This window comes from Podarcis bocagei (genome assembly GCF_964188305.1).
Source record: "Podarcis bocagei genome assembly, chromosome: 13".
NCBI lineage: Eukaryota > Metazoa > Chordata > Lepidosauria > Squamata > Lacertidae > Podarcis > Podarcis bocagei.
In genome coordinates this window covers 5,733,048-5,752,126 of record NC_138138.1, presented here as the reverse complement: position 1 = coordinate 5,752,126, position 19,079 = coordinate 5,733,048, and the positions used below count along the sequence as shown (strand labels likewise).

Below are 19,079 nucleotides of genomic sequence, written 5' to 3'. Positions count from 1 at the left end.
AAATTTACTGTAAACCTTTAGTTTTGGGAAAGGATGTGGATCTTTAATTACCGGGAAAAAGCACTCAAGAATCAAAGGGAAACATTAAAAGACGTAAAGTTTAAGAAATATGGTCTGCACACGGAACTGTTGATATTATGTTGGATGCTTCAGCATGAAAAGAAGAAAACTATTGGAGACAGGTCCGTAAACGTATTGCCAGTGCGACCCTGACCTTTGCCACGCAGGACAGAGCATTTAGAGGCCACGCAGAAACTGCTTCAGTTGAGGGAGGGAACATGGACATTTTTTAATCAGTCACTCAATTGCTCTCAAAACATGATCCTCTGATTGAGGATGTTTATTGTAAACCAGTAGGAACAGTCAAATACTTGCATCATCGTGCTGAGCCAAAGGTGGACTGTTCCGGAAGCTTTGCTAAGGCCATCTTGGTAATCAAGATAACCTCACAATTAATTATAGAATCACAGAAGGGATCCCAAGGGTCATCTAGACCAACCCTGTGCAATGCAGGCATTTCAGCTAAAGCATCCATGACAGATGGCCATCCATCCTCTGCTTAAAAACCTCCAAGGAAGGAGAGTCCACAACCTTCCAACTATATGACCCTTAGGATCCCTTCCAATTCTAGGATTGCTCCAATCAAGACTGGAGATAGAGTATAGTTTTAAAGAGATATAAAGGTGGTATCACAAGCAAGTATTTTGTCACACTTGTTTATTTTATTCTGCTGGCACCGCTGGTCAAAAAGGTTCTTGCATCAGTGTAGAAAATGGTGAAACCTTTTTACCCGGTGTGACAGTGAGAGGGACTGGCACACCACAATCAACACTGCTTCTTTCATAGCACCTTTAATTCCCTAAAAAAGAAAGTATTATACCTTGCCAGCCTCATTTGTACAAAACTGAGATAAGTATGACACATAAAACTTGTGTTTCTTTTATTTGTGGCACTAAATTCAATTAGTATTTTACGTTATATAATATGTAGCCACAGGATTGCAGATGGCTAACAGTACACTTTGAAAGGTTAGCAATATTACACAGTGCCGTTAAAAATCATTTTGGACTACGTCCAGTGCTGTAATTATTATTAAACCAAAAACATGTATTAAGGTGCATTTTAAAAACTTTTACAACATACAACAAATGTGTAAAACCCAGACAATAATTATTCTTTATGCTAATTTTCTTATAAGAAAATATTTTCAAAATATGTACATCATCTATGAAAGTAGCTTAATTTGTTTAAAAACATGCCATTTAAAAATGTTTGGGGCTTAACTGATGAGAAATCAGGCTTGATATATGAGATGAACATAAGCCCATTGAAGGAGGCTGGAATCCTGACCCACTAGCAGCAGTTTTGGAAACAAATTATAGCCAGTAGTTCCCAGGAAGCAGTATTAATAGCACTTTTAATTGCACTTTGACGTGGGGCACATCTACTGGAAAGTTATCTCTTCAAGTCCCACTAAAATAAATGGGAGCTGTGCAAGATAAGAATAAGAACCAAGTAATGATAATCTTGTAATTAATAATAATTACCCACCCTTCTCCCAAAGGTCCCAGGGTGGGATATACAACAAAATACAATACTAATAACAGTTCAAAACAACTACAAAGATAAGGTGGGTCTTAAAAATATACACATCAAGTGTCAAACGCCAGGATAGAGCGCTGTTGCCTTCAACATTTGCCAGAAGCTGTGCAGGGAATGTGAGGAGTTCCCCTACTAAGGCAGCCCCACATGCCCTCTGCTGGGCTGCCACCTGTCCTTGGGGCTCAGCAAATATTAGTACAGTGGTACCTTGGGTTACATACGCTTCAGGTTACAGACTCCGCTAACCCAGAAATAGTACCTCGGGTTCTTTGCTTCAGGATGAGAACAGAAATCATGCGGCGGCAGCAGGAGGCCTCATTAGCTAAAGTGATGCTTCAGGTTAAGAACAGTTTCAGGTTAAGAATGAACCTCCGGAACGAATTAAGTACATAACCAGAGGTACCACTGTATTATGTACTTTAGGTAAAGGTAAAGGGAGCCCTGACCGTTAGGTTCAGTCGCGGACGACTCTGGGGTTGTGGTGCTCATCTCGCTTTACTGGCCGAGGGAGCCAGCGTTTGTCCACAGACAGGTTTTTTGGGTCATGTGGCCAGCATGGCGAACCAGAGCACTGCACAGAAACACCATTTACCTTTCTGCTGGAGCGGTACCTATTTATCTACTTGCACTTTGACGTGCTTTTGAACTACTAGGTTGGCAGGAGCAGGGACTGAGCAACGGGAGCTCACCCCGTCATGGGGATTCGAACCGCCAACCTTCTGATCAGCAAGCCCAAGGCTCAGTGGTTTAGACCACAGCACCACCCGTGTCCCATTATGTACTTTATATCCCCTTAAATAGCCTGTCAAATGGATCCCTAGTGATCTCTGAATCTCTAGTGATAACTAGCTTGGTCAAATCTTGCTTGATTGTAACAAGCAGTGACTTCAGCATGTGGTAATTTGAACCACTGAGTTTCTGTCATAATCCCTCCATTCCATTTTAACAGATCTATAGTCTGTATACTCTGAGGTTTTAAACTGCTTTTGTTTTAAAAAAGAAATTAACTAAATGGTCCAGAACAGCTACGCATTTTTAACTGTGAACAAGCAAAAATATGTTGGTGCTGAGCACACACAGCAAAAAGTGTTTGCCAGCTAATTAACCTGCCATTGAGAATAGTGTTATTGGCACGGTTTGACTATTTGGGGGCAAGGGACCCACAAATCCTTGGCACAGAAGCTGTGTAGCAACCTGTGAACCAAATAAAAAATAGAGAGAAACACAGAAAATGCAGCTTATTTTTGGCCTGTAAACTTCTTGGAATCCTTTTGCCATGGGTGTCCGTTCAAACCAGTAAGAAATGCATGAGAAACTGCATACAAAACGGATGACTGGAGCATTTAGTATTCAAACAAGCAGAGGGACCTGAAATAAAATAAATATATATTGTAATTTATATTTTCAGTCTCAAAAATGACATTATTATGTTATCCTATCTTTGTATGTCTAGTTGTCAGACTCTGTGTTCCTTGGCCAGGGAGGGCGGGATACAACAACAACAACAACAACAACAACAACAACAACAACAACAATAATTTCACACACAAATTGTTATCTGTCGCATTTGATCACATTTTTCCTTGCTAAAATATTGAACAGAAGCGCAACAAATGTACTTAATTAGGAAATTTGATTTAAAATTATTTCTCTCTCTCTTCAATAACTCCATCTCCTTCCACACTCATTTCTATTGTTCAGTATGGACTCTTTTACCATCTGGGAACTAAACATGAAGGATTTTAAATATTGCAGTAAATAAATAAGGGTGGTATTCATTCAAGTTCTACTCAGAATAGACCTATTGAAATTAATGAACCTAACTTAGCCATGTTCATTAACTTCAATGGGTCTACTCAGAAATAAACTTACAGTGGTGCCCCGCAAGACGAATGCCTCGCAAGACAGAAAACCCGCTAGACGAAAGGGTTTCCGTTTTTGAGCTGCTTCGCAAGACGATTTTCCCTATGGGCTTGCTTTGCAAGACGAAAACGTCTTGCGAGTGTTCCTATTTTCCCCCGCTTTCCCTCCCCTTTTCCTAATCCGCTAAGCCGCTAATAGCCTTTTAGCTGCTAATCCGCTAAGCCTTTAATAGCCGCTAAGCCTTTAATAGCCGCTAAACCGCTAATAGCGCTAATCCGCTAATAGGGTTGCTTCGCAAGACAAAAAAACCGCTAGACGAAGAGACTCGCGGAACGGATTAATTTCGTCTTGCGAGGCACCACTGTAGTTGAATACCATCCTATGTACAATCAAACTTTCCATGGGTGAGGAGCACCTTTATAGAAGAACAGAGCAGGAAGTGAATTTTTAGTTTAGTTTATTATGTTTAATTATCTCTTCATATACCCAGAAGTGTACTGAAGTGATGTATAATAATAAAATATGAAATATATAAACAATTACATTGATCAATGGAAATACTGTTTCCCCCCCGTTGTCCATTCCACACCTTTTATTGAATTCTGAGGTCTCCAATAGAGGACCATCATATTTGACCTTAACAGATGAGGGGAAACATACAAAGGGGCCCATGCTGAACAAGAAACCAACCTCACCAACGACAGCATTATCTCCCCGTGACCTTTGACGTCATGGTTTGTACAGCGTTGTTGTTTACAGAAATACAATAGACTTTGAAAGCTACAGATTTAAGTTTGGAAAACTCAGCAGTGGCCAGAGGATTGGAGAAGATCAGTCTACATCCCAATCCCAAAGAAGGGCAGTGCCAAAGAATGCTCCAACTACTGCACAATTGCACTCATTTCACACGCTAGCAAGGTTATGCTTAAAATTCTACAAGGCAGGCTTAAGCAGTATGTGGACCGAGAACTCCCAGAAGTGCAAGCTGGATTTCGAAGGGGCAGAGGAACCAGAGAACAAATTGCAAACATGCGCTGGATTATGGAGAAAGCTAGCGAGTTCCAGAAAGACATCTACTTCTGCTTCATTGACTATGCAAAAGCCTTTGACTGTGTCAACCACAGCAAACTATGGCAAGTTCTTAAAGAAATGGGAGTGCCTGATCACCTCATCTGTCTCCTGAGAAATCTCTACGTGGGACAAGAAGCTACAGTTAGAACTGGATATGGAACAACTGATTGGTTCAAAATTGGGAAAGGAGTACGACAAGGCTGTATATTGTCTCCCTGCTTATTTAATTTATATGCAGAATTCATCATGCGAAAGGCTGGGCTAGATGGAGTCTCCTTCTTTGGAGGTCTTTAAGCAGAGGCTTGACAACCAGATGTCAGGAGTGCTCTGATGGTGTTTCCTGCTTGGCAGGGGGTTGGACTCGATGGCCCTTGTGGTCTCTTCCAACTCTATGATTCTGTGATTCTGTGATTTCTTCTCCAATGACTAATGATTTTCTGTGGTTTGTACTGTCTCACGAAATGACTTGAAAGCTGCAACATTTCGTTTATAACTTTTGTGGGTTTGTTTTCCTTTAGAGGGCAAGCAGTTAAGTTTACGTATTTGCACGCTTGTGGTAAGATCTGAGGTGGGGAAATTCCATCTGCATTTGCAAACGCACCCGTGATCACTTTCTGGGGCGGTGACCCTGTCCTTAATCTGGAGTGGCTCCTGGGACCTGGTGTGAGCCAACTGAGAGCAGCGACTATACTTCTATGGAATAACAATGTCCTGTAAATGGCCAATTACCAAGAAAATTCAACACGAACATATTAAGCTCTGAAATAGGAAGCTTTCCCCAAAATGAGGAGATTGGGGAAAAGGAAGCTGAAAGGCAAAGTCAAAAGGGCCAAATCACTCTAAAAATCACTGGGAATAGCATCTGGTGTGCGGCTGCACCAGTGTTTAAGTTGGCCCTAAGATTTGGACCACAAAGGGGAGTCTTCCTGTGACAGAAGGAGAACAGAAGGCCCAAAGTCTTACCAGTTATGGGATGCAATTTGTAAGAGTTGCTTCTAATCGATATGAGAATACTGTCTGTATGAAAGCCTAATTTTATTGTCCCATAAGGCTGAACACAGGATGCTCCGGATTTTCTGAGGAGCCACACTAAGTTGCATGACAAACACTCACAGAAATCACCTAATAGGTCATTTAGCCTGCTTTATGACCCTAGGCTATCTTCATTTCGCAGAAATCTGAATTATTTCACTTCTACTCCTTTCCTACTTGTGCCAAACAAGCACACCTGCTTCCCTAGCTTGCATTCAACCACAGGCCCCAAACCATGCCTCCTCCTGTTCATATTCCGCCTTAGAAAGATGATTACCTTTCTCAAACGCGCCGCCCCAGTTCCTGAGCGGATTGCTTCCATTAGTGCCTGCCTTGCATCCCCTGGGCTGTCTGTTCTTGGACTTGCAATGTACCTAGGAGTTTTCATTGTCACTTGAGGTGGTGGTGGTGGTGGAGGAGGAGGCGGCGGTGGCAGCAGCTGATTCCCCCGTTGCTCTGTTGTAGAGGCCTCTTTGTTTTGCAAGGCCGCTTCTGATTTTTGGAAACTCTGAAGCTCTTCAGAAGCAGATGAAGAGATCTACCATGGAGAAAAATGAAGTTGGGGGGAGGTTATAGTAGGATTAAAGGAACAATGATACTGGGTGCATATTGTTAACACACCTCCCCAGTCTCCAGGTGTTCCAGGCGCTTACCGAGGGTCCACGTTTCCTTTTGGGAATGAGGCACAGCGGAGACGGGGGTGTCTTTAGGATATATGGTTTATTTACAGATATATACAACCTGAGCCTACGATGGAGGGGTTCGGAGCATCAACACCCCAAGAGGTTCTTGCTTAAGGTTACCAGATGTCCCCGTTTCCCAGGGACAGTCCCCGGATTTATAAATCAGCTCCCATACAAAATCTATTGAAGTTGAAAAGTGTCTCCGGATTCATTGAAAAAAATCTGGTGACCTTATTTTTGCTTCTCCCACAGCCACAGCCTGGGATTCAATCAAAAATCAGCCATGGCTTTCTCTCTGCCTTTTCAACCTATGGCTTTTCATCTCACAGCAAACCCTGCACTCAAACTCCAGCTGTGTCTAAGAGCTGGAGGAGGGATCCTACCCATTTGTCCTCTGTCACAGAGCCCTGTCTCTTTTGCCCTTTTAATGGCCCATCACTTTTCCTTTGTTTTCTTAATGCCCAACACCTGAACACAGGAAGCTAGCCTGGCTTATGTTTTAACACTTGCTGTATCCATGGCTTTGAAGGGTCTGGCACGCACAAACTCATAATGATATTTTAATCTCTTCCCTTCTGGTTAATTTTGCCTTGTTCCATAGATGTAAACCTTGTGACAGCTCTAATTTCCCTAGTAAATCACAGAATTGTAGAGTTGGAAGGGACTTCCAAGCGTCATCTAGTCTAACTCCCTGCAACACAGGAACATCTGTTCCCCTCTCACATCATTTAAAGGAACTGATGATTAAGATTTGGCCTTGAAGCAGGCTCAGAAATTCAATCCTGATTTATTTGTTTGAACTGTGGGTTCCTGGAATTTATTTTGGCACATAAGGCAAAAATGTTGCCAATTGGCCACTAAGTTAGGTTGGAAATGACAACAAGGAGTTTGGAATTAACATGATTTATTAGCCTTCCCCGGAAGCATTATCAGAAACTAGTAACGGTGATAATTACTCTGTGCCTTCAAACTTTGCTTGATTTTATTTTTTATCTCAAAAAAGTATCATTTGAATCCTATTTTAAAAGGGAAAAAGGACTACGCAAATCAATGAGGGTTTCTTCCAGAATAATTAGATTTTTAAAGTGCATACAACTGCATTTCACTCTCAAACTGCAGTCATCCAAATTAAAAATTAAATATTCATGCAATGGTTGACAGAAGCATAAGTATTGAGTTCTTCCTCAGTTTATAATTGCTAGATGCCATATCTGGGCAGCTCTATTTCCTATACTGCAAAGGCAGAGTGCAGGAACTGCTGAAGTCTCAGACCACTCTCAGGTGCCAACCGTAGATGACTTCCTCTCAGTAGCTGTAGGACAACCATCTCATACGAACAGAACAAAGGAACGCAAGTGATTACTTTTTACCAGGTTTGCACATCTAGCCTCGTGTTGCACACTGACTGAGAGCAGCTATCCAGTCTCAGCTAGAGGTCATTCATGTTTTCTACCACAGAGCTAATGTCCCATCCCTCAAAAACGTTTAGATTGATTTTTAAGGAAATATATGTTTATTATCAGCTGCTAGAGGTACTACTCTGTCAGTGAATCATAAGTGATACATTCTGCTAGGAACATACATGGCTCCCAGTACGTTTCTGAACACAATTCAAAGTGTTGGTGCTGACCTTTAAAGCCCTAAATGGCCTCGGTCCAGTATACCTGAAGGAGTGTCTCCACCCCATCGTTCTGCCCGGACACTGAGGTCCAGCGCCGAGTTCCTTCTGGCAGTTCCCTCATTGTGAGAAGCAAAGCTACAGGGAACCAGGCAGAGGGCCTTCTCGGTAGTGGCGCCCGCCCTGTGGAACGCCCTCCCACCAGAAGTCAAAGACATAAACAACTACCTGACATTTAGAAGACATCTGAAGGCAGCCCTGTTTAGGGAAGCTTTTAATCTTTAATACACTATTGTATTTTAATGTTCTGTTGGAAGCCGCCCAGAGTGGCTGGGGAAACCCAGCCAGATGGGACAGATATAAATAATAAATGATGATGATGATGATGATGATGACGACGACGACATGTCTACTCTGGCTTATTTTTTTACTTACGGTTTGCTAATTGAAGCAGAGCTTCATCTATAGCATTTCCAGGACAGGGATGACATAGTGCGAAGGATGAACAAGCTACTGAAAAGATGCAAGGTCTCTGTTCTTACCTTTCTCAACTTTGAGGCTCCACTGTGACCTCTAATGGCTGCCAGAAGGGCAGAGCGCTCATTCTCTTGTTCTGTGAAGAGTGCCTTCTTCTGAGGTCCATTCGCCATGCTGGGTGAAATCTAGCATGTGACAAAACAGATATAAACAATTTATTTCTACCTAGTTAGGAAACAAGGTCATTTGAGCATCCGGAATGTCACTCAGTTGGAAGTTGACTTACCTGACTTTGGCCTTTATCCAGCCTGAGTACAATGAAAATTAAATGGGATTTGTAGGAGTAGGCCTTATTTATCAGAGATGGAAAAATCAATCTTGCCATCTGTATTATATTCAACTAGATCTTATTACTTTTAATGAGTACAGTATTAGTTTCATACTATATGCCATTCATAATTAGCCTCAATGGACACTTCTGCACTTTCTGCTGCTTTAAAGAAGCAAAACATTAAGTTGCACAAAAAACACACAGTGCAGAAGTGACAGCACCTTGCCACTATATATTTTTTAAAAATTAGAAACACCAACTGTTATAAAACAGACTGATGCCTGCTAAGGTTGAAAGGCAGGGCTCACTATTTAATAAATAATAATAATAATAATAATAATAATAATAATAATAATAATATATTTCTACCCTGCCCATCCGGCTGGGTTTTCCCAGCCACTCTACTTTTAAGAAGTCTAAGGGCTGTTCCTGATGTTACAAGAAACTTCATGCATCCAGTAAGAGGCATATGCTTTCAGCTAAGTTTTTTTGGTTTTGTTTTTTTACCTTTCGGAGATTTTCTCTTCCTCCTGCATTCTGGATGGCTTCCATTAAAGCACTGTGTAGAGACATATCTTTTGGAAGTGGCTTCTGGATGACTGGCTTAAACTTCTTCTTTGGCCCAAAAACTTTATTATCACCTCCCACATCAGACTCTACCCTTTTGCTTTCACATGCACTGCCAAGTTTTTCATCTTTTTCTGAAACTACATGATTAACAATAGTTGTTCCATCTAACTCTGATGGTCTACTGTTGATAGGATGCCCCTCGGCTGACTTCACAGAAGAGCTGGAAGTGATGGGAGATGAGAAATTGTTGGATGATCTAAGGAAGAAGGGACAGTGAGCCTCATCTCTTTGCTCCCTCCTTTGATTAAATATAGAAGGTGTCTCTCTAACAACTACATTTTCTATTGAACCCCATCTGGGCTTCTCTCCTGTGAGACCACCATCTTTAGAAGGTATTGTGGTAAATGGCTCCCTGTAGCAATGAGTGCTATTTCTTATCTTGGAATGAGCACCAAGTGGTAGCGTGTTGGATGCATTTTGGCTGCAACTGAAGATATCTACGTAAGATTTTTTTGTTTCTGCTGGCTGCATTTCTACTGGGCAGGTTTTGGCCAAAATAATGCATCTTTTGGGAAGTGGTTCTGTTTCAGTTTTTCCCACTTCTTCATCCCTCATCTCTTCTACTTTGTCATGCCTTTCTTGACTGGTTTTAAACTGGAGTGGATCGATGCATTTTGCAATGGCAGAGGCTACATAATGGCTCGATGTTCTTCTTTGGGGCTTCTGAAATGGGAGTTCCATCTTATCTGTCTTGACCACTGGAGTCGTTAGTATTTTAACTGAAGACTGTGTGGCATAAATGGGTGGCTTCCCCCCGCAAGGTCCAACATTATTGTCAACTGTCCTGGAACCAGCTAGTGGTGCTGTTGCTGCCTTCAGACTTGCAAGGGAGTCAGGCTTTGTTTCACCTATTTTACTGAGGGGTTTGAAATTGGTGACGACTGCTGGCTTGGTGGGAAAGCCTACTGGAGACTCCCCCAATGGTGTTTTCAGAGAATTTGATCTCCAGTATGCTTTGGCTCTCCCAATGAGAGTTTCCTCTGGTTCACTTGAAGTCGTATTTACTGTGACCTTTTTTATACTACCAGCATTTGGAGCCACCATGTTGCCCAATTCATCTATTTTAATGGCACCAGTAGAAAGGGAGGCATCTCTGTCAAAATATTTCACTTCAGGTTTGGGAGGTACAACTTTAAAGGTGGTCAGACCTATTTTAGGTTCATAGTTTGTGGTTCCATTGCGAACACGGTAACACCATAAAGATGGTGTAGAGATACTTTGCTGCTCATCTGGGTCTTTTGTTGATGCATATCTGAATTCCAATTCAGATTTTATTTTGCTTGGAAGTCCTTCCTTGGTATTATCCTCTTTTGATTGTTTTACTTTCTCCTTTGTTCTATTTCTTTCACTCAAAACAGTAAAGTTGGAAGAAATCACTTTGGATCTTTCAGACTCAGTACCATTTTTTGTGAGGATTTCCAGGGACACATCCTTCATGTTCGTTTTTTCACAGGAAGGTGTGTGTGTCTCCGATATATATATCTGCTCTTTCTCAGTTTGGCGTCCAAACTCTTCTTTAGGTGACTGTTGTTGTGATAAGCTCTTGGATAAATTGGAGGATATACTATCTACAGATCCCTTGCTCAAAGAACCAGCATTATTATTTTCATTAGTAAGCTTCCCTCGGATAATGGAATCAGCTGAAATATGTTCATTAGCCCCTGACTCAGAAAACAAAGGTTCTCCTTCCTCTCTAGTGGGGTGGATTATAATGTCAGTTTCGGGAATTTCATCTATTATCGTCACTGGCACAGGAACTGGAACATCTTGGGCAGTCTCAGCGTCCCGTGAAAAAGGGAGGGGTGAGCCATTCGTCTCACTAGATACAGATCCGCTTTCAGAATCGTCCTGCATACTCTCCATGGCTGCAAAGAATACCAACAACATCTTTCAAAACTATGAACCATGACATTATCCCAAAATATTATCACAGTCAGGGGATAATAAACCAAGGGATTTTAACAGCAGCACCCCTTATATTACAAACTCCAGCTGCAATAGCTGCTTCAGATGCAGTGTAGAGGGTTGTGGTTAGAAAATAAATATAATAAAATAATAAAATCTCCACTGGGTGTGTTGAGTTGGTTGTATTATATGAACACATCCATAATCTTGTAAGCACTTTTTAATTTATACACATTCATGCTAAACATTTGCCAATATGTTTAGTTTTGCTTACTGTGCAGTGTATCCCAGCAAATGGAGCTACACTGATATCTGGTTAATCATGAAAATGTACTATGAGAATGTGCCAGCTACACAGTTTACATTACTGGCTAGTGAGTATAAAACAGAGAACATAGTCCTCATGAAAGCAAATTGTGTGTATTATGCATTTGCACATTATGTTTTCCCAGATATCAACACAAAGAAAATTATTGGTAATAATTTATAAACTGGAAAATACAGCATTCCTCAAGCAGGCTGTGAGACACATTTGTGAGATGCTATTAGAGAAAATTCCACTTGTCTGAAACATATAAAATACTGACTATCTATCCTAGTAACTGAATAGGAATGATACTGTAGTCCTCCCCCCCCCCCCAGCTCTGTATAAGATATATTTTTTACAATCACCAGATAAAACAATAAGAGTATGCTCTCTCCATCAATGCTGTAGATAACTAGACTTGTTTTTAAAACAGCAACAATCTGCTGAACTGAATTTCTTCAGCACATAGTTCCATGAAAAGTATGATAACAGAAAATCTGCGTAGCCAGTACTACTGGATTTATTAATTATTATTATTTTAGTATCAAGGGCTACTCAACATCCTTTCAATGTAATGACCAAAGTAAATAACAATATTAAGAAATTCATGGGCTTGTTTCAGTTTTTCACTATACCCTCATAATATTTAGTAACAGATTGTTGTTGTAATGGTTCTAGGGGTTGCTCGTGCGTAAGCCTGTGCCAACACCTGACTGGGTTGCCTGAGTGAACCTTTCCTGTCCGGACAGCCACTCACCCGTGGCTGTCTCAATCGCTGGCAGAATCGGTCAGTGGGCATTTCTTAAACTTCTTCCAGCAAAGAAGTTCTTTGACGCCCAGTCTCCCCCTACTCTCCCTGCGCGGAAGCCTTCTGCGCAAGGAGGGCGTAGGCAGCGGAGGACCCTTCCTCTCCCCTCTGGTCCCCGGCAAGGAGTCATGGGACCGCCTCTCAGATTCCCCCATCTGCCCCCCTTCTCCACTGGAGCTAAGCTGGTTCCCTTCCCCAGAAGATGGGCTGCCTCTCCCAATCCCGGGACACTCTCTGGGATCCCTCTGGAGCTTGCTCTCTCCCTCCGGCACTGATGGCAGTTCCCTGACAGTTGTCTACTGTGAATAACCTCCCAGTGTCCCAAAAAGGTAAGACAATTTGGCAATGGAAGCTGAACAATCTGATGAGGTATATGCTGCTACTAGATAGAGCCTGAGTATGAGATCTGTCCCACCTCTATGGAGTTCCCCAGTTTGACTGCTCTCTCATCTGCCTAACTGATGGATTGTCACCATTTGCCTTTTTCCTGCATTCTTTTTGCAATACAGATGTGCAAATTTAAACTTCAACCTACCCATTAGGTCTCTGTCCAATGCAGCCAAGGTCTGAGTAGCTATGAACACATCTGCGTTTTCAAACTTAGCTTCCATCGTTTCGTCCTCATCCCTGCTACTGACAACAAAAGAAAAGAAAAGGAATGAAAAGGTTGTTCCTTTTTTCTATTGATACTGCATAACCAAATTTAATCACAGGTAGGTAGCCGTGTTGGTCTGCCATAGTCAAAATAAAAAAATTCCTTCCAGTAGCACCTTAAAGACCAACTAAGTTAGTTCTTGGTATGAGCTTTCGTGTGCATGCACACTTCTTCAGATACACTGAAACAGAAGTTGCCAGATCCTTCTATATAGTGAGAAGGTGGGGAGGGGTATTACTCAGAAGGGTGGTGGGAATGGGAGATTGGCAGATAGCTGAGATGAGCCAATACACTGGATGAATCCAATACATTGGATTCTTATCCCATTATACATGACTAAGCCATTTTTCACCTTCTCACCCCTTGCCTTTTCCTGGAAGACCTATTGCAGTCGTTAAGAGTCGTCAACAGGCTCATCTCAGCTATCTGCCAATCTCCCATTCCCACCACCCTTCTGAGTAACACCCCTCCCCACCTTCTCACTATATAGAAGGATCTGGCAACTTCTGTTTCAGTGTATCTGAAGAAGTGTGCATGCACACGAAAGCTCATACCAAGAACTAACTTAGTTGGTCTTTAAGGTGCTACTGGAAGGAATTTTCAAATTTAATCAATTTAACATAAACTTGTGTGTGTGTGTATAAACACTGACTGTTTCTTTTAACAGCGGGGAGAACCAGATTACATTTGTTTAGATAATGTCTGCACACCTATCTTGCTCTCAGTGAAAATTTACCTGCAGCTTCTGTAATGAAATTCTTTGTACTGGAGAGAAAAATAATAGCATAATGTTCAAATTATTTTCCAGAATACAAAGTATCTACTTGATTAATCACCTTCCAGACATCTCAATAAAATTTAGAAAATAGTAAGACATGGCAAACTGTTTCAATTTCTTCTGAAACGCAAGGACTTAACCTGTAAGGTATCTGAATCTGGCTGTAATCCTGGGAGTAAACCCCACTAAATGCAACAGTATTTACTTCTGAGTAGGCATGGTTAGGATTGTGCTGTCAATCTCCTATCAAAGACCTGAAAGTGTCTCATTAAAATGTGCAAGAGAGAATGCTTTCCTGTATTTTGAAATGCTTAAATTCTGTAAATATTTTGTTCTGCCTGACCAAGTTCACTTCTCACTTGCTCAAACCCAGACTGACATAATCCACCCCCAAGTCAAACTGGGCACATATTAGGTAGGGGACACATCATGCTCCTTCTGAGGTAGTTTGTCCAGCTTTGGCCTCACCCTGCACTCTGCTGTCAGCATGCAACAACGGCCAAACACTCTGGGAAACGGCTCTGACTGGTCGGCCAAACCACACAGATGTTGCTAGACTATAACTCTCCATCTTGCATGACGTGTGACAGGGGATGATGGGAACTGTTGTCACACAACACCTGTAGTGCCCCACACTGGCTACCTCTGGTTTAACCTGAGTCTCACACAGACAAACACAATTCCGAAGATGAAACTGTTCCAGCCATTTTGTGTTTTGGGTTCTAAAATGGGTTATAAAAAGGAGGGTCAAAAGCTCAGCCCATGAAACTGACAGTCAGGGAGAAAATGAAGCCTAAAGGGGAGGAAAAGAGAAACCAAATAAATTAAGGGGAAGAGAAACAAAAACAAAACTCTACTGTCTTCTTGTTGCCCAAGATGTTGGCAGCAGGGTAGAAATAAGGTGCATGAGACTCTAAGCTGAGCAGTTAATGTGCATAACAACCAGCTATGGTGCACATTCGCCAGGCCTCAATGAAGAGGGAATTGTGCACATATCCTAGTCAATATACACAATTTCAACAGGAAATGTACATATCTCAGCTGAATTTTGTACTGTGGGAAGGGAGGTAGCAGCCTTTAATGTGAGTAACTCCAAACTTGGAGTGACACACAATTCCTTTTCTTGCAGTACTGTGCAAATCTGGAATAGTGGAAAAATACATTTCAATTTTTTAAAAAATGAAAAGGTGTGTGTCAGGACGGGTAAATGAATACCTGCAGTTTTGAGCAAATCTAGAGCACTGGGAAAACTTGCACTTATAAAATAAAAAGGTGCCTGTGCACAAATAACAAACGCTTGCATTAATGCTCACAACAGACCTCAGGTTTCTGGAACTTGCAGTGGGTGGGAAAATACTATTTGAAGGGGATGAGAACAAACTGTGTGACTACATCAGGCACCACCCACTAGTGTGGAAGGGAAACACAAACGTAGATTTTGAAGGCATAAAATTTAAAGTGTTCATGGACGGATGGATGAAGGCAGACAAACGGGCACACCGAAATAGTGACGTATATACACATGACCCAGCCTAAATTTAACACAACTCCAACAAGCCATGTGACACCAAAATACTATGTTTTGTGCAAGCATATTCAGCAATACACAGCACACTTAAAAACAAACCCATAACTTTCCCCCAGAGCCTTTTCCTTCTCCTCTAGACCTTTTTGTTGCTGACAGGCCTGCTCTGGCTTACATTCAAGTAAAACACAAGGCCCTTTCCTGATAGTGTTTCACGGGTCAGATAACTATTACCAGTGGCTTTTTTCAGACACTCTTTTTAATATAGGAAACAACACGATAATCTTAAGACCTCTCCCCTCTAAAATAGAATGTGCTGAAATCACACCACTTGGGAATTTATTGAAGTAACAGATGGATTAGCAGAGGTTCTGACAACAGGAATAGCAAAGACCCCAAAGCACTAAATTATTGACTTTTGCATTTGTTGAACCAAGGCCGCTATGTACTGTTGCTCCGCTGTAGTCAGCCATATGCAAAAGCATGGCTTAAAATAGCACTTTGCCAAATCAACACCGTAGGAGCAAGGTCTTTTATGAGAAAACTTGTGTGCAAAAGACAACAGTAAAACTACAAAAAGCTACTGTTAAGCCAAATGAAAGTCCTATTGGAAATTTATGGGTAGATGCTATTATACGTAGCAGGTGGTACAAAAAGAATGAATCTGAAATACTTGAAATAAGGTCATTAATAGAACGTGAAAGAAAACACTGATGAAAGCTTATGCAGATCAGTTGTTTAAAACATGATCTGTGGCTAGAATCTGCATCTGCGCACCTCATTAGCGATCTGCCTTGCTACCTCAACAAGTTCCCATCAACCTAAGTCACATTTTCACTTATGCAATATTGGTTTCCTTTACAAGATCACTGGGATCATTCAAGTTCAGCAGAACAATAAAAAGCCACATAAATACTAACATTATTAGATGCCATTTGCCACCAAAACTGTTATGCTCCACAGAAGATATAACAGAACTTGAGTGCTGTGGTTGAAGCAATGCAGAATACATGTGTCAGATAACCCATCTCTATATGTTTGGTAAATAATTATGTCACACAGTGAACCTTTGTTCCAGAAGAGCCACAACTCGAACGAGGCAAATGGACATGGCTGCGACTGCACCTGCTCTAATCCTTCTCCCAGTGCTGCTGCCGCTGCTTCCACCCCTTTGGAGCAGAAACTTGAGGGTTATTTTCAACAGCAAGCCAAATGAGAGGAGGGGCTTTGAGTTGACTGTGTTCCAAAAGCAAATGGGCTTTGAGGAGCAACTCCTGACTTTTTTTTTTTTTTGCAGGAGGACAAGGAGGTTAGCAAGATAGAAAATTAGTTTGCAAAAGACTAGCACAGTGGTGCCTCGCAAGACGAAAAGAATCCGTTCCGCGAGTCTCTTCGTCTTGCGGTTTTTTCGTCTTGCGAAGCAAGCCCATTAGCGGATCAGCTGATAAGCGGTTTAGCGGCTTAGGATCAGCTGATAAGCGGCTTAGCGGCTTGGGAAAAAGAGGGGGGAAAGGAAAAAAACCCCACAGGAACTCGCAAGACATTTTCATCTTGCAAAGCAAGCCCATAGGAAATTCGTTTTGCGAAGCACCTCCAAAACGGAAAACCCTTTCGTCTAGCGGGTTTTCCGTCTTGCGGGGCAGCACTGCATAAGCAGACGTCACTCCTCTAAATTGCCTCACAGATGAGACCTACCTTTGGGAAACGATTCCAGACTCATCACTACTGGAGAATGCATTCCTTACAGAGCCCGTCTGTTCAACATACATGGACTCCATCTCGGTCAAGGTCTCCTGGGCCCCGATGGACTTGTCTCTTGACCTCACGCTGTCATTCTGAGACTCCAATGAGACAACATCAGAGGGGGAACTCATAACACCTGAATCTTCTGTGGTGTCCTCTGAGGTGAAGCAGCTGCTAACAGAGATCGTGTCCTCTGTTTCTGACAGTTCCAGAGCTACATCTTCCATGCTAGAAATATCACGCGAAAGGTGTAAATTGCCTAGACGAAACATGGCAAAAACAGTTAAATACCATTTGTCACTCTTTTGAAATAAATAACACATTTAAAAAGCCCCTCCTCCCCTGCTTATCAGAATGCACCACAATGTGGCTTTTTTCTTTTCTTTTCATGTGGGCAGTGAATAGAATAGTAAATTCTCTATGGTGAAATGTCAGATTTCCATGTACTTAAAAGATTGCTCTGCACCTGTCTCTTACATGAAAAATTCAGTGAATTTGAATAAAAATGGCAGAATTCTGTTGGACTGACCAGGAACAAATGAAATACTTAAGAAATAGTATATACAGTGAAACAATAGTGGTTATGCATTTAATATAGATAACTGTTATATCTTAATAAAAAATGCCCAGCAAGGGCAAAAAAAGAGGATAAACTGGGGTGCAGCTGCTCTATATGTCAAAAAGAACACAAGAGACCCAAATTTAGGAAATTAATATGAACAATATCTTTGATAGAATCACTGTGGGTGGAAGCACCAGACCCCTTCAAAATAATTTTGTACTGGAATATTCCAGTGTCCCCTTGACCAAAACATGGAGGGGGATCTCAAGATGGAGAAAGAACTGAGGGACACAGCCAAAGGTCGGAAAAATTGTAAAAATGCGTGATCAACAAACCCTCACACTGACTGGGTAAATGTATAGTCAGGATATGACAATGAGTTTTTATTTCTAGATTTGACAAATGTACATTTGGCTGACAAAAAGGGGAGTCAACCTTTGACTTAATCCTGAGTGGTGCTCAGAACTTAAGATAAGATATAAACTGTCAGACTACTTGGGAACGTGATGTTCTTAGCTTGAAAAATATATATGAGTGAAAAGCTGTCCAGAAGTCAATATGGTCACATTTAAATTGAAAAAAAGAATTAAAAAGCCAATGAAAAAGAAAGAGGAAACTATTAGAACCAACATTTTTTATTCAAATAGCAGGAAACCAGATAAAGGGAGTCAGACTGCAAAATGATTATGTGGTGATTTACAGTAATTCTTTGAATCAGCCTTCACTGCTGAAGATGTTTGATAGATATTCATGCCTCAACTAGTAATTTTGCAACGAGCATCTGACAAACTTCATCAAACAAGAGATGATGTTCTAGAGCTAAATTGGTGAAACACAAATGAACACGTCACTGGGTCTTTATGGCAAACATCTCAAGAGTTCTTAAAGAGATCAACTCTCTGAATTGAGCTTGAATTCTGATAAGGGTAGGTGGTTCCCATGTCCAGGAGATTAGTCAACTGCATGTACTGGACAGAATGGCACCCCCTCTGAAGGAGGATGCTTGCAGCCTGGGGAGACTCCTTGACCCATCCCTGTCACTAGATGCCTAAGGGACCTCTGTGGCCAGGAGTGCGTTTTCCTAGCTCTGGATGGTGCGCCAGCTCCTTTCACTAATCCATACAGTATTTATTGATGTTTCAATAAATGGTTTTTATGGATATATTGGTTTATTTTGCTTAATAGGTTCTTTTCTGCCTTGTTATTTCCTTTATGAAAGGGTGGTTTAATAAATTTGTAAATAAAGTTTAAAAAACCCCAAATGTTTAACCATTTGAGTGATCCTCCCATTGAAATCCGCACCAATTGAAAGTGTTCAGTTTCGAACATACTTTGTCAATAAGCAACAATCTGAACCACACTTACCTAGAAGTAAATGGGACACAGAACACAGAGGGACTTACTTTTGAATAAATATGCACAGGATGGTTCAAGGATGCCTTACAGGGCAATCCTAAATCTACTCAGAAGTAATTGCCATTGAATTCAA

General features: G+C 41.4%; 1 protein-coding gene across 14 annotated transcripts in view; it reads right to left on the bottom strand.

The window, feature by feature from the left end:
- Positions 1-700: 700 nt before the first annotated feature.
- The window catches only part of COBL (cordon-bleu WH2 repeat protein), a 99,730-nt gene continuing 81,351 nt past the window's right edge, over positions 701-19,079 (bottom strand). For 13 of the 14 annotated variants that reach the window (XM_081166085.1, XM_081166079.1, XM_081166084.1 and 10 more), the window contains 6 exons: positions 16,981-17,287; positions 12,863-12,960; positions 9,185-11,172; positions 8,412-8,531; positions 5,846-6,106; positions 701-2,970 (listed from right to left, as the gene is read on the bottom strand). In XM_081166085.1, coding sequence (XP_081022211.1) covers positions 2,953-2,970; positions 5,846-6,106; positions 8,412-8,531; positions 9,185-11,172; positions 12,863-12,960; positions 16,981-17,287 — 2,792 coding nt within the window. In that variant the 3' untranslated portion in view covers positions 701-2,952. The remainder of the gene's footprint in view (positions 2,971-5,845; positions 6,107-8,411; positions 8,532-9,184; positions 11,173-12,862; positions 12,961-16,980; positions 17,288-19,079) is intronic. The other variant, XM_081166088.1, reaches the window with a different exon arrangement.